The 23,235-nt window shown below is 39.9% G+C and overlaps 1 protein-coding gene and 1 non-coding gene across 4 annotated transcripts in view; one reads left to right on the top strand and one right to left on the bottom strand.

The window, feature by feature from the left end:
* Window positions 1-671: 671 nt before the first annotated feature.
* Trnak-cuu (transfer RNA lysine (anticodon CUU)) lies at window positions 672-744 on the bottom strand. The gene has a single exon. It is a non-coding gene; the product is annotated as a tRNA-Lys (tRNA).
* Window positions 745-6,291: 5,547 nt separating this feature from the next.
* The window catches only part of Thoc2 (THO complex subunit 2), a 112,725-nt gene continuing 95,781 nt past the window's right edge, over window positions 6,292-23,235 (top strand). For all 3 annotated transcript variants that reach the window (XM_050118846.1, XM_050118845.1, XM_050118844.1), the window contains exons 1-3: window positions 6,292-6,384; window positions 20,187-20,245; window positions 22,900-22,991. In XM_050118846.1, the coding sequence (XP_049974803.1) occupies window positions 6,314-6,384; window positions 20,187-20,245; window positions 22,900-22,991 (222 nt within the window). In that variant the 5' untranslated portion in view covers window positions 6,292-6,313. The remainder of the gene's footprint in view (window positions 6,385-20,186; window positions 20,246-22,899; window positions 22,992-23,235) is intronic.

Below are 23,235 nucleotides of genomic sequence, written 5' to 3'. Positions count from 1 at the left end.
TGCTCGCTCTCCTTCTGCTCCTGATTTGGACCTTGAGATTTCTGTCCAGTGCTCCAATGTGGGTCTCTGTCTCTTGTCTCCTTTCATCGCCTGATGAAGGTTAATATTCAGGAAGATGCCTATATGTTTTTCTTTGGGTTCTCCTTCTTATTTAGCTTCTCTAAGAACCCGAATTATAGGCTCAATGTCCTTTATTTATGGCTAGAAACCAAATATGAGTGAGTACACCCCATGTTCCTCTTTTTGGGTCTGGCTTACCTCACTCAGGATAGTGTTTTCTATTTCCATCCATTTGCCTGCAAACTTCAAGAAGTCCTTGTTTTTTACTGCTGAGTAGTACTCTAATATGTATATATATCATACTTTCTTCACTGGAACTCACTTTGAAGACCAGGCTTGCCTCGAACTCACTGAAATCTGCTTGCCTCTGCCTCCTGAGTGCTGGGATTAAAGACGTGTGCCACTACCACCTGGCTATCTTTTTTTTTTTCAAGAATGGGGCTGGAAAGATGGCTCAGTCGTTAAAGGCTAGGCTCACAATCAAAAATATTTTTCAAGACGGAATTTATCTATGTAACAGTCCTTGCTGTCCTGGAACTTGCTCTGTAGCCTGACCTTGAACTTACAGAGATCTATGAAGCAGCCCCGCCGCTCATAATGCAACAGAGTGGCGCCCAACGTAGGGCTCGAACCCACAACCCTGAGATTAAGAGTCTCATGCTCTACCGACTGAGCTAGCCGGGCCTCAACAGAGTGGCGCCTGACGTGATGGGTTAAATCCACTTAAAAACCTGAGAAGGCTTAAAAATAAGGGAGAGAGAGTTTAACACAGATTTTTGCTGTTTGGTGGTGGTGTGCTGTAGAGAGATTCCTGATTCGGCAACAGCAGCAAAAAAAAAAAAAAGCGTCATTTTAAAGTGCGGCTTCCTGGGACTGTGCCGTCAGTGCAAACTCTGGTTTTAAAGCATTTCAAGGCTTTTATGGGACTGGATGTTTGTGTCCCTGCTTGGGATCGGAGGAGAGTGCTCTGAGACCCTGCTGATGGCTCAGCGCTCCTGCCTGCACCTGGGCAGAAGGCAGAATCAGGCTTAGGCAGGCCGAAGAGCATGGCAGATTCCTGCCGCCATACAGAGACGTGTTTTCAGACTGCGCAGTGCTCTGTGTGTCAGAATTTGGATGTAACTTGGATGAAAAGAATTTCTGTGCTGCATGCTCATTCTCAGAATTAAAGTGCTGAGTGCGGCTCCTACCTGGCAGCCCCAGAGCTAGCACAAAATGGTACGTTCTCCATTTTGAAATTTTCCTGACTCAGCAGCAGGAAAAAACTGGCTGTTTTAAAATGCCGGCTTTCTGGGCTGTGCCACCATTGCGATCTCTGTCTGGCTCCTGTGGGAGACAGAGCTTATGAATGGAGCATTTGGATTAAAGTGCTACGATTTGTTTGATGGCAACTAGACTGCTGTGTGCCTAAAAGGGGGACATTGTGTGCATCAGCTCAGAGGCACAAGCAGCTCCGCCATGCTAGTGGTGCAATGTGCAAGGATCAGAGGCAGGAACGGCTCCGCCATGTTGGACTGGGCGGGGCCAGCATACAGTACCTGTTTTTGACCTAGGAATGTCACAGCTTAGATTCTTAAGCGCTTAGTGATTTAAAGGTGCAAAACAAAGTGCTCCTGGATAGTAAAAGAATTACAGATTCACAATAGGACAGATTCAGACATAAAAGACCTTTATGGATCACATTGTTGGATAAATGTACGTAGGCTTGGGAAAGAGAAGAAAAAGAATATAAAGAATAAAGTTAATGTCTTAAAAAGAAAAAGGGTAAAGTCTTTAAAGAGACAGAGTACAGAAGTACAGATAGTTATAGATTAAGAGAAATAAAGAAAAATAAGCCACGTAAAAATGGAAAATTCACAGAGAGTCTGGATTATGAACATTGTGTTTTCTTTAAACTTTTTGACTGTGAAGGAGCTAAGTACAGAGAGACATTTCATTACATGGGCTGCCAAGCTAAACTAAAATGGATATAAGGGTATTACGATTTCAAAATTTGGATCTAAGGTCATGATGCTTTGGAAAAGTCCTTCTTTTGTTTTTGCAGAGGATGAGACCCTGTGGATTTCTTCTATTCCAATTTGGTATGATAGACCACGCCCTCCTGAAAGGTTACTGTGAACACCCTCAAAAAATTACTTCACTCAACTGCCAACTGAGATGACCCTGGCACACAGGTTATACCATGAAAGACCTAATTAACTATGCCCATTCAGCAGGAAGCAGTTTGGAGAGAAAAAAACTGCGCACATGTTCCCAAACATTGTTTATAAATTTTCTTTTACATTTAAAGGGGGATATGATATAGATATGAATAATTTACATTAGTATGGATTTTAAGGTCAATTTTGTTATATGTACATGTATTTTTGATATTGATTAAGGTATTGTGATTGTGTAGTTCATTTTAAAATGTAATGTATAATTAGGAAATATAGGTTGCTAATGGATAATCATTGATGATAGTAAAGCTTGTAGTCATGTTAGTTATTTTTTCTATATATATATATATTTCAGTTAGATAGACATTCTTCATATCTCTCAAAGACTGCAGAATATGGCATTTAAAATATTTTAATAACTTAGGGCTTTTCATGACAAGGAGACACGTCTGCTCCTGGCAGCACCAGCTACTTCAAGAGGAAGATGGGCATCTAAGAGGATCCTTATGGAGTTTGATAGCCATTTGGGCAAGAAACTGTTCTTGCCTGGACTGTTGCATAAACTGGATACAAAGTATCCACAGAGAGAGGGAGAGAGGACTGCTGAACTTGCCTAAAGGTGAGATGGTCTTTCGGGGTTCCTGACTCATGAAAGAGTCTGCAAGACATTCTGCAGGACATATCAGACAGTGACTGAACTGACTTTGAAATTTCCTGCTTCATGGAAATGTCTCTGGATACCATGGGCCTGTAGGCCGAAGATGGATGCACCAACAGTACAGAGGAACTTTGGGTGTCTGTCCAGGCAGCGAGATGTCTCTTTCATTTAGTATTATATCCTTCTAGAGTCTTTGATGGAGTTGAAGAATGAATAGATATAGTTTTCCTTAGTTATGATAAAAGATAAAATAGATATAAATATTGTAACTGTAATTCTTGCTTGATAACTGTTTTGTTATATGTAATTTTGCTATGTTAAGTTAAAGCCTTTCTTTTTTGTTTAAACAAAAAGGGGAAATGATGTGGGAGTGATTTCTTATTAATAAAGAAACTGCCTAGGCCCCTTGATAGGCCAACCCTTAGGTCGGTGGAGTAAACAGAAGAAAATGCTGGGAGAAAGAAGCTTAGTTGAGGAGTCGCCATGGTTCTCCCACTCCAGACAGATGCAAGTTAAGATCCTCCCTGGTAAGCCACCTAGTGGGCTACACAGAATATTAGAAATGGGTTAGAACAATATGTAAGAGCTAACCAATAAGAGGCTGGAACTAATGGGTCAGGCAGTGTTTGAAAGAATACAGTTTCCGTGTAATTATTTCTGGGCATAAGCTAGCCATGTGGGCGGCCGGGTGCCGGGGATGCCGCCCCGCCGCTCATAATGCAACAGATCTACCTGTCTCTGCCTCCCAATTACTGGGATTAAAGATTTGTGCCACCACTGCCTATGTATTTATTTTTATGTGTATGGATGTTTTGTCTGAATGTGTGTGCTGAACTGCATATGTGCACTGTCATCTTAGCTACCTTTTTTTGTTGTTGTTTTGTTTTGTTTCTCGAAACGGGGTTTTAGCTTTGGACCCTGTCCTAGAACTCACTCTGTTGATCAGACTGGCATTGAACTCACAGATATCCACCTGCCTCTGCCTCCCAAGTGCTGGGATTAAAGGTGTGTGCTACCACTGCCCAGTGTGCACAGTCATCTTAAGTCAGAAGAGGGTGTCTGATCCTTTGGGACTGGAGTTACAGATCCTTGGAAATGACCACTTGGGTGCTGGGACTCCAACCTATGGGGTCTAGAAGAGCAGCCAGTACTCTTAACTGCTGAGTCATTGCTTGTTTCTTAGAACAGGGCTTTTTCTGTAACAATTACAGTGCACATATTTCAGTCAAGAAAATAACTATGATACAATATTATTACTTTACTTACAAATATCCAAATTAAGTCAATTGTGCTAGTAATACACTTTCTTAAAATTAATTAATTTTACATTCTGACCAAAGCTTCCCCTCCCTTCTGTCCTCCTACTCCCTCTCCCTCCCCTCCATATCCTCCACAACCCATCCCTCCTGCATATTCCCTCAGAAAGGGGCAATCCTCCCCAGGGCATCAGTAAAGCATGGCACATCCAGCAGCCATGAGACCAAGCACCTCCCCCTGTATTCAGGCTGAGGAAGGCAGCCCAGCATGAGGAATATGTTCCTAAAAGCCAAAGCATTAGGAACAGCCCCCACTTCCATTGGCAGGAGTCCCACAAATAGACCAAGCTAAATAACCATCATATCTATGTAGAGGGTCTAGGTCAGTCCCATGCAGGCTCCCTCCTTGTTGGTTCAGACTCTGTGAGTTCCCATGGGCCAGGCTAGTATTTCTGTGTGTTTTCCTGCTATGCTCCTGACCTCCCTGGTTCCTACAATCCCTCCTCCCTCCCCTCATTAGGACTCCCCGAGGTTGACCCAGTGTTTTACTGTGGGCCTCTGAATCTGCCTCCACCAGTCACTGGATGAAGGCTCTCTAATGATGACCTGGGTAATCACTATTCAGATCACAGGGGATGATGGCCAGTTCAGAATATGCATCTGCTGCTGCCAGGAGTCTTAGCTGGAGCCATTCTTGTGGCCTCTTGAAGTTTCCCTTGCATAAGGCTTCCACTTGACTCTGTAAAGATCCTCCACCCAGTCATCTCTCTTGGCATTCTCCTCCTCTGGCCACCCTCAACCTGATCCCTAAAATTCTCATCTCATTCACCCCCAGTCTAACCAGATCTCCTTTATTTAGTAATACCCTTTGTAGCAAAAGAAAAATATGTTTTTTTGGGGGGGGATTTCTTATAGTTCTTGTCACCATTAATCTTTTATTTTTTCCGAGACAGTCTCAGTAGGCAACCTTGGTTGGCCTCGAGCTTGCAATGTAGAGGAGGCTGGCCTTGAACTCACAGAGATCTTTTCACCTCCACCTCCAGTCTTCATAAATCTTGACAAATTACCATCTTGTATTTGGCAGTTTTGAAGAGTGCAAGTCAGTAATTTTGTAGATTGTCCCTCAGTAATGGATATGCCTGCTGTTCCTACAATATAAAATTAATATGTATAACTTGGAGCTTAGCAATTCGAAAAAATTCATTAGCATGTTTCCTAGCACATCACTGGTAGTCCCAGGATGTCCATCTCTTCCTACTAGCTTGCCCACCTTGCCTACTTCCAGGCTATGCTCCTGTCTCAGGCTCCTGACTGTTGGAATTAAACCTGTGTAAGCCTGTGCCTGGTTTTCTTGCCATATTTCTGAAATAATTCAGTCTTTTTTTTTCCCAGTGTGAGTTCCAAACCAGAGCTTGTTGCAAGCTAGGTAAGTGCTGTGTACCTGAGCTACAGCTCCAATCCTTGCAATTTTATTTTCACCAACATAGGGTGATATCTTCTATATTTTCCTACAGTAATGTTTTCTCTTTGTAATAGCAAGTATTTTCTGGAGAGACTTTGAGCCTGCACCCAGTGTTTTTTTTGTTATACTAATGCTCCTTGGTTTGACAGCTAAAGTAAGGCGTTAGATTTTAAGGATCCTGTGTTTCCCAGTGCCAGCTTTCATCCATCACGCTAGCATGGTCCTCGGCATACCACGTATCGTGTTGCACTCTCCGTGATAATTTTCTATCAGTAGTTTGTCGAGATATTTCTTATCTCATGTTCCTCTTTTCCAGAGGACCGCGCCGGGCACGACTTATAGTTCCAGTATCTTCAATGTGTAACAGACCGAGCGCTTGAAAATTTACGTGTTTGAATTAGTGGCTTGGGGTAGATATTACAGGAGATCATAAAGGCTACAAGCGGTCCGGGCCTGGCGTTTATTTATTTATTTGTTTAATTGTTTCTAAAGGGAAGAATAACGAGGGCGCGGTCGGGCAGGTACCAGCGAAAGGGACCACCGGCATCTGCCGCCTCTTTGTCAGCAAGGCCCAGGACTTCCGCTGGGTGGGGAGGTAGGTGGGGCGGGAAATCTAAAACCGAACTCCCAGCTTCCGTCACTCCCCGTGGGCGGCGCTCCCCTTTGACCCTTCGCTTGCGAGCCACACATCCGGGCCACTGTTACTAGCGAGGGGAAGATGGCGGCCGCAACTGTGCTGGTTCCCGCAGAGTGGATAAAGAACTGGGAGAAATCAGGGAGAGGCGAATTGTGAGTGTTCGGGCTGGGGGCGGGAGCCGGGCGAGCCGAGTCCGGGGCGTTGGCCACATTCGGAAGTGGGGTACAGGGGCCGGGGGTGTGGGGGGGGGAAACGGTGCCCCCTCCCCCACCCGGGCGACGGTTGGGGATGGTTGGTAAGGAGTTTCGAACTGCGGGAGGAGCGGAGCCGGTAGCCTCCGCCGAGCGGCTTCCCCGACCTCCCCGAAAGCCCCGCCGTCCACCGGAGCCCCGCTTCCTTTGGTCTCTAAGCAGAACTTCCGTCTTGGCCCCCCAGGTCCCCCTGTGCTCCTGCTCTGTGTCTTTTTTGTCTCTTTCGTTTTGCCTCAGCTCACTTGACTGCTTTTCTCTCCGTGGGTTCGCGCCCGGGACTGTTGGGTCCATACTTGACATTTTTCCCTCTCTGTCCCATTTCATCACTGCACTCAAGGCGACTCCTGTAGTTTGTCGCCTGGCTTCTCCTATGCCCGAAGTCTTGGGAGGGCGAACTGTCCCGAACTCTCTCCAGTCCTAGCCGCCAGTGGCAGAAGAGCACGGGGCGTCAGGGACAGCCAGGCTTGGCACCTCTGGTTTCTTGGGGAGCGCCAGCTTGTACTGCCCTGGCCCTGAGGTCCTTGGGGGAAGTGTGGCAGGGATTGCTGCTTTTTGCCAAGTCCCTACCGGCATGTCACCTCCGAGTGGTTTCGGACTGGATTCAACTTTTCATCCTCAAATGTTGCTGAAACCCCATTTTGGCCTGGAATTGTAGCTAATTCTGGTCGCCCTCGAAGCTTTTTTAGTACTTTAGAATGTTTTGTTACTTTTAAGTCTTAAAGATACTTTTGTATTCCTCTCCCGGTGACTGGCCACGGTAGAGGTTTTCTGTCCCCAGATAGCCAGCCACCCACACTCCCCGTTTAAATAGCAAAATTAACCATTGATTTGGAAAGAAAAAAAAAAGTTCTGATTTCTTTTGATTCGCCTTGGAAATTTAGTAGCCAATCTTAAAGGAGATTAATTCTTGTTAGCTGTTTGGGTTGTCTCCCTCCACTCCCACACTCCCACACTCCAGTCCAGTGTCAGGTTCCCAGTAGCTAGCGGGAAGATAGGAATCTTTGAAACTTTGCAGTGCCGGATCTTACTCTTGTAAAAGGACTTACTCCCGCTGACAACTCCGTGTTGTTCCGTGAAACTTAGCAGTGGGAGTCCTAAAATTGGATTGTCGGAATAAGTGACTAGCTTAGTCCACTTAACTAGCTGAGTGACCTTGGTAAATTCTTAACCACTTCGACTGTTTCCCCTTGAGTAAATTGGGAATAATAAACACTCTACTGAAAGGGTTGTTGTAAAGACTAAATGCCTGTAAAGCACTTGGCATATAGCAAGTACTCAAGTGATAGCTATTACAAGTAATATTATTCCAGCTTTTAGATATTTAAACTTCTCAGGACAGCTCTTGCACTTAGTGGCTCTACCTTTTTGGTTAGCAATTAATTGGCCTCTGGCTTCAAATGTGTTTGCTCTTGTTTGCTAATAAATTGAGAGGTTCTTGAAGAAAGGCGATGGCATCTCTTAGTTCTTTTGGTTCAACATCTCCAGCATATACTTATAGAGCCTTAGTGTTTTGTTAACTCGCAGCTATAAGATAAGCTCTCATTTTTAATTTTTAAGTGTTATTTAACACATACCTATGAGGTGCCTCGAGTGCTGAGAAGGCAGGATGGGAAGCAACTCAACTAAACCATTCTATATTTGTGGGTTATCCTTCCCAAACAAATAACCCAGTTCATCGTTATTTACTGTCTACAACCTATTTATTCATTTATGGACAGTCATGTTTGTGGGCTGCTCAGCTTGCTTCTAGGTGGATTTCACGTGTGTGTGTGTGTGTGTGTGTGTGTGTGTGTGTATTTGGTAGTAAGTGCTCCATCAGTGAGCTACATGCACAGGCCTAGCTGTTGTTTTTTTTTTTTTTTTTTTAAAACAGTTTAATGTTTTTTGCTTCCACCTTAAAATGAGTATTAGGAATAGGAGGAGTTCTGCCTGCTTTGCCTCTGACTGGCAATGGTTGGAGAAAAACCAAGTGATGTATGAAGTCAAGACTACCTAGTTAAAATGGAATTTTGGATTTACTGTACTTAGGATTTTCATGTGTGTATTTATTGCATAGCTTGTGGAATGTGGTTTAAATTATAGTAGATCCAAATCAGTGTGATCAGCTTAATGATTATATAAATAGATATAATTCCTTTTATTTTAAGAGGACCTATCTCATTTTGAGACAATGACCTTGTAGCCCATGCTGACCTTGAGTTTATAATCCTCTTCTGGGTACTAAGATAAGCCTGTACCACTAAACTAGCTGAGAATTTAGAGTTGGATGGCATAGCTGGGTGTGATTGCTAACACCTGTAATCCTAGCACTTGGGAGGATGAGGGAGGAGTCCTGTAAGTTTGAGGTCAGCAGGGGCTACACAGTGAAACCTTTTCCCAAACAAAACAACAAAAGCCAAAAGAAAGTTAAAGCTTCATAGACTGGAGAAATGTCTCATGAGGTTAGGAGTGCTTATTGTGCATTTAGAGGACCTGAGTTCAATTTTCAAAATCCACATCTGATGGCTCACAGTTGCCTGGAACTCCAGCTCCATGGGATGTTACACCTCTGACCTCTTCAAGTACCTGTATTACAGGCATACCCAAACACACATGCACACACATACACACAACTAAAAATAATCTATAAAAATCCAAAAGCTGAAACTGTATAATACAATGAATTATTTCAAGGTTTGCCTTACTTGTGGATGAACCTAGAGGCCTGTACATACTAGGTAAGTACTACTACTGAGCTATATCTTCAACCCTTTACAAAATTATTTTTTTTAATATTTATTTATTATGTATACAATATTCAATCTGTGTGTGTTTGCAGACCAGACGAGGACAGCAGACCTCGTTACAGATGGTTGTGAGCCACCATGTGGTTGCTGGGAATTGAACTCATGACCTTTGGAAGGGCAGGCAATGCTCTTAACCACTGAGCCATCTCTCCAGCCCCCCAAAATTATTTATATTAGCACACAAAGCAATAGGTTTTTTTTTCATACATATATTATACTTTAATTTGCTGACTTTTTCTCTACTACTTTTCTCTACCTGTCTCTTGCTGGTCACTTTTCTCCTCCTAACTAGTCCTGCCGTTTGCTTTTATGTCATGTATATTCCACTATCTACTCTTTTATTTCTTTTTAATTTGAGGCACGGTCTCACTATGTAGCCATGGTTGGCCAGGAACTCACTTTGTAGACCAGGCTGATAGGTGCTGGGATTATAGGCATACACCCATACACCACCATGGCTGACCTCCGTTACCTACTCTTAATCTAACCGTTTCTTTCTTTTAAGGTCTCTCCATCCCTCTTGTCTCTTCTTTTATGACCTATGCACATCTATATGTACACTTAAAAACATGGTAATTTTCCTTAAAATAATACACGATTTTCTGTTTTATCTGTTTTCCTGCAAATTTCATTTTCCTTTATATCCAGCCTGTTTTGTATTCCCCCTACCCTTTTTTTTCCAAAATGGGGCTTCTCTGTGTAGCCCTGGCTGTCCTGGAACTAGCTATTTAGACCAGACTGGCCTCAAACTCATAGAGAGCTCCTCCTAAATGCTGGGATTAAATGTGTGCACTACCACTGCCGGGTGGTTGCTGTTGCTGCGCCTCTTCCTTTTTTTAAAGACACTTTTTTTTTTTGGTTTTTTGAGACAGGGTTTCTTTGTAGCTTTGGAGCCTGTCCTGGAACTAGCTCTTGTAGAGCAGCCTGGATTCAAACTCACAGAGATCCGCCTGCCTCTGCCTGTGCTGGGATTAAAGGTGTGCCAAGGTTTAATATATCCCAGGCTGATTTGTAACTTTGAAGCCTTGAATTCATTATCTTGCTTCAGCCTCTTGTCTTTTGGGATCACAGGCACATGCCACCATGCATAGCTGATAATTCATTAAAAAAAGAACAACAAGTGCTTTCCAGTCCTGAAATTTTTCTTTTTAAAAGTGTATTTTTAAAGTGTTTTTTTTTTTTTCTCTGAGACTAGTCTCTTCTGTGTAACCCTGGCTGTCCTGGAACTCGATTTGTAGTTATGATTTGTAGTAGACCAGGCTGGCCTTGAACTCACAGCTCTGCCTGCCCTTCTCCCAAGTGCTGGGATTAAAGGGGTGTGCCACCACACCCAGCTTTTTAAAGTATGTTTTTAAAAGTTGTGTTTCATGAGATTGCCAAATTTTTCTTATCTGTAGTATGATAGCAGTATATAGCTATTGTGAGAGTTATACAGTGTCCATAGTGCTAAAAGCGGCATGATGCTGGAAATAAGTTCAGAACTAAAGCAATTTGCATAGCGTGCTCAGAGTCCCTGGATTTGATCCTCAGTACTGAAAAAAGGAAAAACAAAACCCAAAGCAAAATAACAGTAACAACAAAATCCAACATAAACTGTATGGGGCATTTTTTTGTTAAATGAAATATTTCTTTTCTTTTCTTTTTTTTTTTTTTGAGACAGGGTAGCTTTGGAGCCTGTCCTGGAACTTATAGTAGACCAGGCTGGCCTGGAACTCAGAAAGATCTGCCTGCCTCTGTCTCCCAAGTGCTGGGAATATATTCCTTAATTTTTTATTCCTGGTACCACGATCACAATCTGCATGTAATGAAAAAGTGCTAAGGCAGAGACCTTAGGAGTGTACATCTAATTGACATTTTACTGTATTAATCAATAGTTGCATTTTTTCCCCAAAATGTTCCTGTGGCAGCCCCAAACAAAGGATTGATTTCCTATTCAGACTGCAGTAGTAACTTCTGACTATAGATCATCTTTGCTTCTGTCTCAGGCTTTTAGACTTACTGTCTCAAAGTAACCTGCAGTTTCCCTGACAGCTCTCCAGCTAACAGCTATAACCCTTTTCTGGTATCTTAAAACCTTTTACTGTGTCCACCACCACTGGGACTTCCAGAGCTTTGAAAAAATTGTTTTATTTTTTGAGATTATAACGTGATTACATTATTTCCGCTTCCTTTTTTTTCAAACCCTTCCATATAACTCGTCTTGCATACTTTCAAATTCATAACTGCCAGAGCTTTTAAAGGACAAATGTGTAACTACTCAATGAAAACCAACTGTCTATTCTATAGAATATCTTGGTTTTGAAGAATAAGCTTTGTTAGATAATAAAGCAGAAAAGTAAAATGATAATTTTTATCTTTCCAAACAGTACATCCCTCATATGCCTATACACTATTAATTTCTAGAGAGTATATGTATGTGTATACATATATATTTAAAGTTGTATTGTGTTTATGTGCACACATGTGTGCAATTGTGCATGCTAGGATGGAGGTCAGAAAATTTGTGGTAGTTGTTTTTTCCTTTCACTATGTGGGACCAGGGCATCGAATTCAGATCATCAGGCTTGGCAGCAAGTCCCTTTACCCACTAAGACACCTCTCTGGCCACCAAATATATTTTTTAGATGATAATTAGAGAACTTATAGGGCTAGAGAGATGGCTCAGTGTGAGAACATGGACTGCTCTTGCACAGGACCAGAGTTTATTCCCACTGTCCATGTTGGGTTACCAGTTACAAGCGTAGCTGCAAAGGAATTCATCACCTCTAGCATTCTTGGACACCTGTACATGACATGCACACACTCAAAGACACACATAATTAAAGATAATAAAAATGAATTCTTATGGGCTGAAGAGATATTTCAGCAGTTGAGATCACTTACCTCTCTAAGTCCCTGGGATTCCAGCACTCGAATGGGGGCCTACAACTGCCCATAACTGTAGTTCCAGGGGGTGTGTCCTCTTCTAATTTTGCAGGCTTTTGCATGCATGCACATGGTGCACATACATACACTTAACCACACATGCATGTACAAGAAAGAAAATCTTAAATCTTTTAAAAAAATTATAAAACTTGTAGCATGATTTTTTTTCTCCCAAGAGGATCATAGAAGTAGTTGTTTTATTCGGTAATTCTTAAGTAGCTTGGGTATGCCTGGAACTTGCATAGTTCAAGCTGGCCTAGAACTGATAATTCTCCTACTTTAATGTCCTAGGTGCTTGGTCCCCAGCTCCTGAAACTATTTGTTTTTTGAGACTGGGTATTGTGTATTCCAGGCTGGCCTTGAACTGGCTGTGTACCATAACCTTGAATTTCCACACTTCTCAAGAGCAAGGGTTGCATATGGACCAATGATATCACAGCTAGTTTAGGCGGCGCTGGGGATGAACCCAGAGCCTCACTCTAACAGCTGAGTTAAATGTCTGGCCCTGAAACCTTTTCTAATTTGATTTTCTATTTTAACTTGTATTCATGAACTAAATGTTAAGTCTTGGTCTGTTTTTCTGGTAATATAAATTCATTCTTCAGAAAATGTTGATGCAACATTAGGAAGTTATTACGTTACCACTTTTTGTTTGCTAAGTTATTTTATGATGGTGAAGTAGAGTGAGTGCTATTAATGTAATTGATGTTTCCTACTTACAAAGGTAGAGCTTTTGTTAATTTGTCTTTTATAATAGTTCTTGCTCTCTTTCCACAAGGTAAAATGATTTTGTCCTAGTATTCATTTTAGAGGGTAATATTTGTCATAGCATTGATAATAGAGAAAGCACATTGCTTAAACAAATTTAACCTTTCATTTTATAAAAAACTGAAGCACAGATGAGTAGCAGCCTCTTATGTGAAGCAAACTTGCAAGCTGTGAGCATAAGTAATTCAGGCTTGTTTGTGTTTCATTTTTGCTGAAAAAAATGGGAAGTAAGATGAAAAGCTAGGGGCTGGAGAGATGGCTCAGAGGTTAAGAGCACTGGCTGCTCTTCCAGAGGATCTGAGTTCAGTTCCCAGTGTCCACAACACAACAAAACAAAACAAAAAAGAAGCATTCACGGTGTACTTCTGAAATCATTAGAAAAACATTTCATTCAGATTTTCACAGATCTTTGACAGAAAGTAAATTTCTGTCCTTGCTCTCAGGTAGTTGAGGCAACATTTCCATAAGAGTACAAAACGAGTTTGAAAAGTGGAAAAACTGGTAAACTCAAATAGTAAAAGAGTAAAATATTACTGTTTTTTGAACTGAGATAGAACATTTGAGTAATTTTAAGGTCATATTAGAAAGGGCAACTATTCAAGGTCATTTTGTCATCCTTCTGTAATGTAGTTTACTAGTAGTGTTTGACAGATAAGACAGTAAGACAGATTCAACATTTAGAACCAGTTACTTGTAAGTATATTTGCTGGTCTACTATTAGTGGATTGCTTAGGAAAAACATAGTTAAATCTATACCTGGAACAAAAGGTGTTTTTTTTTTCGAGACAGGGTTTCTCTGTAGCTTTGGACACTGTCCTGGAATTAGCTGTGTAGACCAGGCTAGCCTCACACTCGCAGAGATCCACCTGTCTCTGCCTACTGAGTATTGGCATTAAAGGTGTGAGCCACCACTGTCTGGTGAAAAATTCTTTTTGAGACAGAGTACTCCTATATCCCAGGTCTGTTTTTGAACCTTACATCTTCTTGTCTCAGGTTCTAAGTTCTGGGATTACAGAACTTAGATCAGGATCACTATTGGCTAGATCTGCAATTCTTCTTGGGAAAATTTTTACTGCTTGTTTTTTGTTTTCTAGTATATAAAGAATTCTCATTTTTATAGTAAGGCAACACACAGATCTGTTATGCAAGTGAATTGACTGAATATGATATCCCATTAATGATTTTGTACACAATTTGAACAAATCTTTGAGGTGCTAATTAATAGCAGCTTACGATGACAGTATTATCTTCACGCTAATAAATGTGCTTGTGGCCTAGTGAGAGGATAATATAGAATGACATTTCAATTATTCCCTAGTTATGTAATGATGACTGTACCATAGGTGGGAGTATGGAACACTGACACAGTCCTTCCTCAATCATTGGAAGGCTTATTGAAAAAGACAACTGTGTTAACGTTGCTGAAAACCGTAGAAGATGAAGCTGTTGAAAATGTGAGGAAACAAAAGCATTTGTCATAAGGAGAAAAAAGTTTCAACACCCTCCCCTTTTGAGACAGGATTTTACTCTGGATTCCACACTGGCCTTGAACTTGAGTAAACCCCGCTTCAATATTTCAAAGGCTTGCGTTTTCAAGTGCATCAAGTGTTACAGATAGCTCCAGTTTCTTTCTTTTTCTCCCTCCCTCCTACCTTTCTTTGAACATATCATGCATCCCAGGCTTGCCTCAAGCTTACTGTTATAGCTCAGGTTGACCTTCAACTTCTGATCTTCTGGTACCAGCTCTCAAGCTATGGAATTCCAGGTGTGTGTCCCATACCAGGTTGGTGTGCTGCTGGGTATCAAACCCAAGGCTTCTATATGCTAGGTAATCACTCAGTCATCTGAGCCACATCCTTAGCCCATGGTAAGTTTTCTGTACATGTGTACAAAGCTGAGTACCCCCAATATTGGGAAGGCAGAGGCAGGAGGATCATGCCAACTTCAGCTACATAGTGAGTTTAAGGTTAGGTTGGGGTATGTGGACTTTGTTTCAAAAACCAAAACCCAAAAAACCCTCCCACAATAATACCTGTATACAGTATGTAATCTTCAGACAAGGGTATTGGTATATCCGTCACCTCAGATCTGAGGTGATCCTCAACCTTCCTAATGCTGCAACTCTTTAATACAGTTCCTCATGTTGTGGTGACCCCCCAATCATAAAATTATTTTGTTGCTACTTCATAACTGTAATTCTGCTACTGTTATGAATCATAATGTAAATATCTATTATGTAGGATATCTGATATATGTCCGCCCCTTGTGAGTGTCAAGACCCACAGGTTAAGAACCTCTGCCTCAGCTATTTACTGAGAACACATGAAAATTCTCGCTACTGCCATTTTTTTTTTTTTAGACAAGGTCATATTCCACGGGCCATCTTGCTAGTCCTGTCTGAGTCCTGTCTGATATTCTTTACTAGTTAAATACATTTTTAATAGGTGGCCATGGGTGGTTAAAAATTTATAATGGGATTTTCAGATTTTATGCAGATATAATTAGTAATTGCTTTTCATTGGCCTTTTATTCTTAATTTTGAAAATAATTCTGTTACTGTGATTGATGTTACTTGGGGCAGAAAAGTCATAGTTTTTGGTTTGCCTGGGCTACAGTGTAACTTCAAGGCTAGCTTGATAAACTTGGCAAGACTATCAAAAAGAAAGCAGAAGAGGGATTATGATTTATCTTATTAATATAGTGCTTGCCTAGCTTTTATGCAAGACCCTAGCTAGGTTCAATCCCCAGTAGCACAACAGCAAAGAAAAGCAACGTGTAAGTGAATGTGGATCAGCAGATGTTTATTGTGTTGACTTTTTCTAACCAAGAATAGAGTATCAAAATTTATGATACAGAGTGGCAAGGTGTAGGGATATGATAAGAGATAATTTCTGTAGGGGATGGTTTTGTAGTATCATATTAGCATAAGATAGGATATATAAACAGAATCTGAAAGCTTTTTCCTCCAGTGCTGAGGATTGAACTCTGGGCTTTGCACATGCCAGGGACATGCTCAACCCACTCATAAATTTGAGAGGGAGTGGAGTGGGTACAAGAGTTGGAGGTGAGAAAGAGTAGGGTAGAAATGATGGAATTACAGTACTCATGAAATTCTCATAAAAGAAAGAATAAACTCTTGTAATAAGAATTCATCGATCTTTTCCTTTACTTTAAAAGGTCAGCATGGCTGGGCATGGTGGTACATGCCTTTAATCACAGCACTAAGAAGGCAGGAACAGGCACATCTCTGTGACTTCAGAGGCAGACTGGTTTACAGAGTTAGTTCCAGGCCAGCTAGGGCTACATATTGAGACAGTATCTCAGAGAATGTTGATCTGTAAGATTTTCTTCTAATTTCTTTTTCTTTTTCTATTGTGAGTTAGGGATTATAGATCGTTGTGATTGAAGTTATGAAGAAAATGTAGCCTCACCCAGCTAAATAGTTGGCAAGAGCAATACAATTGTATTGGACTTTTTTTTGATAATTGTGCATATTATTGTTTGATAACATCAAAATTTTCTTTATCTCTGTGTGTGAATGTGTGTGTGTTTGCTCGTGTGTTTTCTCCCTTCATCTTCATGTGGTTCCCAGGGATTGTACTTAGTCCCTGTGCTTAGTCATCATCTCACTGGCCCTGCTTTTCATTTTTTATTGTTATTTTTAAAGACAGATTCTGTGTTGTCCTGGCTGGTTAGAATTCAAGGGTTCAGGTGATCCTTTCTCCCTGTACCCCAAGTGGTAGTTTAAACTGCTTTAGTGCCAGGTATGATGGTGCATACCTGTAAAACGCCAGTGCTTAGAAAGCAGAGACAGGAGGACTATTGTAAGTTACAGGTCAGCCTGGTCTATATAGTCAGCTCTATGCCAACTAGAGCTGTATAGTGAGTCTGCCTTTACCAATACCCCTCTACATACAAAAGTTAAAGAAAAGAAACTAAAACAGAAGTCCCTAAAATAGATGCCCCCCCCAAAGAAAAACCAAATACAGAGTGGTGATGTTTTGATACATTGTAAATAAAATCTATTTATATCTTTTTCATTTGGAGTGGATCTTTTTTCCATGTGTCTGTCATTTTATAACATTATGCATTGGCCACTTGAAAATTTTTTTCACTGTATTATATGTAGCTCTTCTAAATATTGGCAAATTTCATTGTAGAATATCGAAAGTGCATTCTTTATTTTCACCACCAAAGCTGATCAGGGAAACCTTTATGAAAGTAGTCAGCACTATAGTGGCAGAAATGAGTTTTTCAAAATTCTTTAAGTTTGAAAGCTTAGGTTTTATCATTGACAATAAATACTCTGTTGTTTTCCTTGAAGGGATGAACTCAGTTCATTTTTGAGAAAATGGCCTGCCAGATATCTTTGAGTCGTCGTAACTTGTTAGTTGTTTCTCAAGAGGGAAAAAATGGTGTTCTGTAAAAACAAGATATGTAAGCTTCCAGTTAAAATGGCTGTGTGTAACATGTTGGGGACTGTTAAAATCCCAGCACTTTGGGGGTTTGAGGTGAGAGAATTACATTGAATTAGAGGTTATTCTAAGCTACACAGTGAGTACTATTCCAACCCTAAATAAAAAGACCCTGTCTAAGAAAAAAAAGATAGATGTATAAGTAGTTTCTATGCAAGGAGCTGTTAATTTAATGCTGAGTAGGAATTTGTTATGCAAACTTCTCATTTTATCAGAGTATCTAAAAGACATTAAAAATGGCAGCATGGGATGTAGTATTGCACACTTGGAATATCAGTGCTTGTGACACTGAGGATCTAGTGTGCCAGGCCAGCCTGAACTTAATGATAAGATCCTCTTCCCCCCCAACAAAAAGCCAGGCCAGCACTCCAGAGGCAGAGCCAATGAAATGCATATCTCAAAAAACCAAATAGTTCAGAACTCAGGAATATTTTTTTGTAGGTGCTGGAGATTGAACCCAGGACCTAATGCATGGCTAAGAATTGGCTTTCCACTGGTCTGTATTCCAGCCCCGTGTTCTGGAATTGCATAAAATAATAATGAATGGAATAAAGATTTTATTCTTTAATATTTATTTAGATAGTCTTTGGGTTGCAGCTATGCTAAAAGATTTTTGAGATTTTAGGGTTGAGTGCTTTTTTTGTCTAGCATGTCTACCAAGCTCTCAGTCAGAAGTGTGGAGATAAAATTGGAGATAGATACACTTAAGAATTACTGCCTTAGAAGTGGATGAGATCACCCAGGGTGTGTGTATGGGGGAGAAAGTGATGCTGATAAGAGCAAAAGCAATCAAATACAAGGACAAATGTGCTTGCAAGTAAAAGAGTGATGATTCCTCTGAGAAGGAAAGGGAGGGAGGGGAGAGGAGTTGGACACCCCTAAACTGAGGTTGGAAATGCTCCAAAATCAAAACTTCTCGAGCCCTGAGATACTACAAGTAGAAACTTTCATAACTGACATGTTGAAAGAACACAGCTTAAGAACACTGTTTATTTAACTGTATCCCAAGAAGAAGACCCTGTTACTCCCTTCAGCTACAGTAACCCCTTTTCTGTGTATGTCCAGGTTCTCCTATGCAAGTCTGCCTATAGAATAATAAAATGGCATGTCTGGTCCACTGTACAGTAAACTTTGTTGGATGTACAAAATTTTAAAAAATATTATATAAGATTATTTTTATGGGTTTGTTTGTAAAAATGACTTAGCAGTTAATAGCACTTAACTGCTGTTGGAGAGGATCTGAGTTCAGGTCCTGGCACCTATGTTGGACAGATCATAACTGCCTATAACTGCAGCTCCAAGGGATCTGACATCTTCTGTCCTCCACAGGCACATGAACATGGCATACACTAACACAAACATACACATACAAATAAAAATGAATTTTTAAAAAATTACTGTCAGGGAGGCTGGAGAGATCTCACCAGAGGATCTGGGTTCAATTTCCAGCACCCACATGGCAGCTGACAACTGTCTCTAACTCCTGTTCCAGGGGATCTGATAATGTCCATAAAATACAAATAAATTATTAAAAAATTATTGCCAGGATATACGTATAAGATGTATATGAAACAATGAATTTTGTGTTATACTTCAATCTGTCCTCAGGTGAAAATATTCTGAACTGAGATAAGAAAAAATTAAGTTCTGGAATTGTTTTGGTTCTAAGCATTGTAGATAAGGGATACTCCTCCCCACAATATATTAATTCTTGTCGTGTGGGTTGCCCCTTTTGCTGTTTTGATTGTTTTGTTTTTATTGTGGCTTGCATATTTTCTAGTTTGGTCTAGTTCAGTAGTCACCAACTCTTTGCCAATCTTGTTTCATCTATAATTCCCCTTAATTTTTTTTTATTGTTTTGTAGCAGATAGCTTGTTATCTGTAGTGTTAACATTGAAGAGGAGAATGCAGTATTATTTTTTGACATTCTATTTCCTCTGGGGTGGTATATTTTTTCATCAGTAGCTAGGACATAATGCTTGTAGTCTGTTTTTATGATGTGAACAGCCATTGACAGATGGTGGATTTTTTTATTAGGCATCTTGAAATGAAGATGTTCTAATTCTATCATTTGATTGACATATATTAATTGTACAAAATAATGGACTTGCTTATGATATTTTTATTTGTGTATACAATTTACTGTGATCTTATTCAACTCCAATCACTCCCCCTTCTATCTTCCTGCTGCCCTCCCCTAAGTGACCCTTTTATGTTATGGCCTTGTGGAGGAGAGAGAGAGAGAGAGAGAGAGAGAGAGAGAGAGAGAGAGNGGGAGAGAGAGAGAGAGAGAGAGAGAGAGAGAGAGAGAGAGAGAGAGAGATATTCCTTATCTACCTTGCCCTCTTATTGGTTGAAATAGTTCAAACTGGAGACATTTTGAGATAGTCTCAAATTGCTGTTAGCAGAGGCTGATTCTCTCTTCACTTCCTGACTCCTAGGATTATGACCATGTACCACTTTGCCCAGTAGAGACAGTCCTTATCTAGTATTGGGTTACCCCATGTTTACATGTAGAGGCAGAAAAAAATTTACATAAAAAATTATTTGCCAATTTTCAGAATAATGGCTGATTGTTCTCATCTAGTTCTGATGGGTTGGAAGATTGGGGTTGGCAGTTTGTTTTGTCATGGTCATAGGTATTTAAATGTATCTGGGAAAATTTTATATACTTTTTAGGAGATAAAACTCACTCCTTAGGAATCAGATGTTTTTAGGATTGGAAATTGACAGATTTTTTTTGTTATAGTTTACATTTATGCCGGATCCTCAGTGAAAACAAAAGCCACGACAGTTCGACCTATAGAGGTATGATTTTTCAAAACTATCTTAGCTATCATTTTTGTTTGCTTAACATTATAAATTATTTGATGTTGTGTGTGAAAACTAAAGTTCTAACTGTGCATGCATAGAAGACCTTATAGTTATTAATATAACTGTAGTTGAAATAAGATTATACATCTTGAATACATGGATTATTTCATCTGCCTTTTATAATTGAGATTTTGTACATTTATTTAGATTTCTGTAGTTAGCTGTTCAGTCATAAATGTGAGAAAAAGCTATCCTGGGAAGAAAAACGGGTTTGATCGTATTTGCTCTAAAAAATTTCCACACATCCATTTCAGCGCTTTTACTAAAGCTGGTTGTGTTCAGGTGGTGTCTGGGGAGCTTGTTAAAGGTAGTTGTCATGGAAAATATCAGCAAAGGAGTTGTTTGCTGCATGTCACAAATAGCATTTATTAAGTAAAATGTTACATAATTAAGCAGGATGTAGGTTTTACTTTTATGGGATTTTGCTGTTTAACATTCATTAATTTAAAATTAGGCACATGGATTTGGCAGAAGACAAGCCAAAATAAAAACAATTGTGTCTGATTTATAGTGTTTTCATTTGTAGCTTTTATTGCAGATAATCCCATAGGTTTTTTTTTTTTGTATAAAATCAACGTTTTTGTAACTAATACTCTCTTTTTTTTTTTGTGGTTTTTTGAGACAGGGTTTCTCTGTGGCTTTGGAACCTGTCCTGGAACTAGCTCTTGTAGACCAGGCTAGCCTCGAACTCACAAAGATCCACCTGCCTCTGCCTCCAGAGTGCTGGGTTTAATAAATATGTGAGCCACCACTGCCCTGCCAGGGGAGTTTTTTAAAAGCATTTCTTTTTTCACTTTTTTTAAAATGTTTATTTATTTATTATGTATACAAGATTCTGTCTGTGTGTATGTCTACAGGCCAGAAGAGGGCACCAGACCTCATTACAGATGGTTGTGAGCCACCATGTGGTTGCCGGGAATTGAACTCAGGACCTTTGGAAGAGCAGGCAATGCTCTTAACCACTGAGCCATCTCTCCAGCCCCCTTCACTTTTTTTTTTGCCCTGAAAAGATTTTAATTTTTTTTTCCCTAGAAGGGGATTATAACTAGGCTTTCTTTTAGTTTCTTTGAGGGTGAAATGTGCTGGGACAGGATCTCATGTAGCCAGGTTGGCCTGCAACTTGCTGTGTAGGTTAGTATGGCTTTAAATGCCTGATCCTCCTGCCTCAGCTTCCTGAATGAATGGTGGGACTATGGGCTGGTTGTACTCTACCATGCTTGGTGTTTGTGTGTGTCGGAGGAAGTTTCCTTTGAGGACTTTTCTACTTTGTCATCCCAGGGATTGAACTCGGTCTCACAGAAATGGTAGGGAATCACTCTACCACTTCAGCTAGATAGCCAGTTACTAGGCTTTCTTTTACATTTGTGTTTTTATTTTTTTGAAAAGGAGTATCATGTAGCTAGCCTATGTTGGCTTGGAACTTAGTAAGTGTGCTGAGGATGACCTTGAACTGTAGATCTTTCTGTCTGCCTGCCTCTATCTCCCCAGTGCTTGAATTATGGGCAAAAGCACCTGCCATTATATACCCAGTTTTATGTCTTGCAACACAGGGCTTCTTGTATGATAGGCACTTTACCAACGAAGTTATGTCAGTAACCCTCTATTAGTATTTTTTAGAGATACTTGTTTTCAACATTTAATGATTTGAAGGAGAAAAAAAATTCAGTATGTGGAAATAAAAAAAAATTGACTCAAAGGTGTTCAGTCAACTTCTAACTCCCCACTCCCTAAAAGACTTTTTGTTTGAGGAAATGGGTTCGTGATAATAGCGTGGATTTCTTTCTTCTTTTTTTTGGGGGGGGGCACGTTTTTTTATAGTTGACAATTCTCATAAAATTGCCATTTTTGTATGTATACACATGTGTTTTTTTGTTTGAGTTCTGATAGAAATTGATGAGAAAATTTAGATTTTTGGAAGGAATGCTCTATCATGTTTACTCCTTAGGTTTCATTGTAGCCCTGAGATTGAATTGAGTATATTCTGAATATATTTAGACCAATCTGTGAAGGTAGCTGGTGGGGAAATGGTTAATTTTATTTGTCTTGTTACGGCACGGTGTATTCATATAAAATATTTCTGAAGACTTCAGGAATATGGTGAAAATGTTTTAAAATGGGTTAGTGGGTCAGGAATGCTTGTACATGTCTGTAAATAGGGTTGAGGCAGGATTACTTAATGAGACCTTGTCTAAAATTAAAAGTGGCTAGCGATGTAGATTATTGGTATAACTCTTGCTTAGGGCACATTAAGTCTGCTAGGACTATCAGAAAAGAAAACAAAGTATTGAAGAAGAATCTAAGTACTAAATGATATATATAGTAGATGTGTGAATATGTGAAATTTGCAGTCATGGAAAGAATCTATGCTTAACTACTAGTCATATTAGAGTAGAGAAGGAATGATTAACTTTTTCCTAAACTCGCTGGTGTTTGTAGAACTAGAAAAATAGTTGCTAGAGAGAACTATTATAAATATGTTTTATTTTTGATGTTTATAATAATTGTGAGAAATAAATAGACTTTCCAGGAGAGTTTGCCTTTCTTGTTAAAGAGACTGCCTTTACACTTATGTCTTTTATGTTCAACAGATTTTCAACAAGCTCTCTATGAGTTGTCATATCACGTCATTAAAGGAAATTTAAAGCATGAACAGGCATCTAGCGTTCTTAATGACATTAGTGTAAGTATATATATGTACAACAGTAATTGTTGCATATCTCTTCACTTTTGATACAAATATTTTTACAGTGTAGAATATACATTTTCCAAAATAATGGTTGTTTTAAGGTAATATTGGTAAGCAATTTTTGCCAAACAGCAGTTGGTATTTTAGTCTTTTTGTCTGGTTGTAAGGAAGAAAAGGTTATACAAACTGGGTAAGCAAAATGACAAAACTGTAATGAAGTCAGTGTTCTTAAATAATG

The sequence above is a fragment of the Alexandromys fortis genome, unplaced genomic scaffold (assembly GCF_014885135.2).
Source record: "Alexandromys fortis isolate MF-2015 unplaced genomic scaffold, M_Fortis_MF-2015_v1.1 scaffold_114, whole genome shotgun sequence".
NCBI classification, from domain to species: domain Eukaryota; kingdom Metazoa; phylum Chordata; class Mammalia; order Rodentia; family Cricetidae; genus Alexandromys; species Alexandromys fortis.
This window is presented reverse-complemented; position numbering and strand designations above follow the sequence as displayed.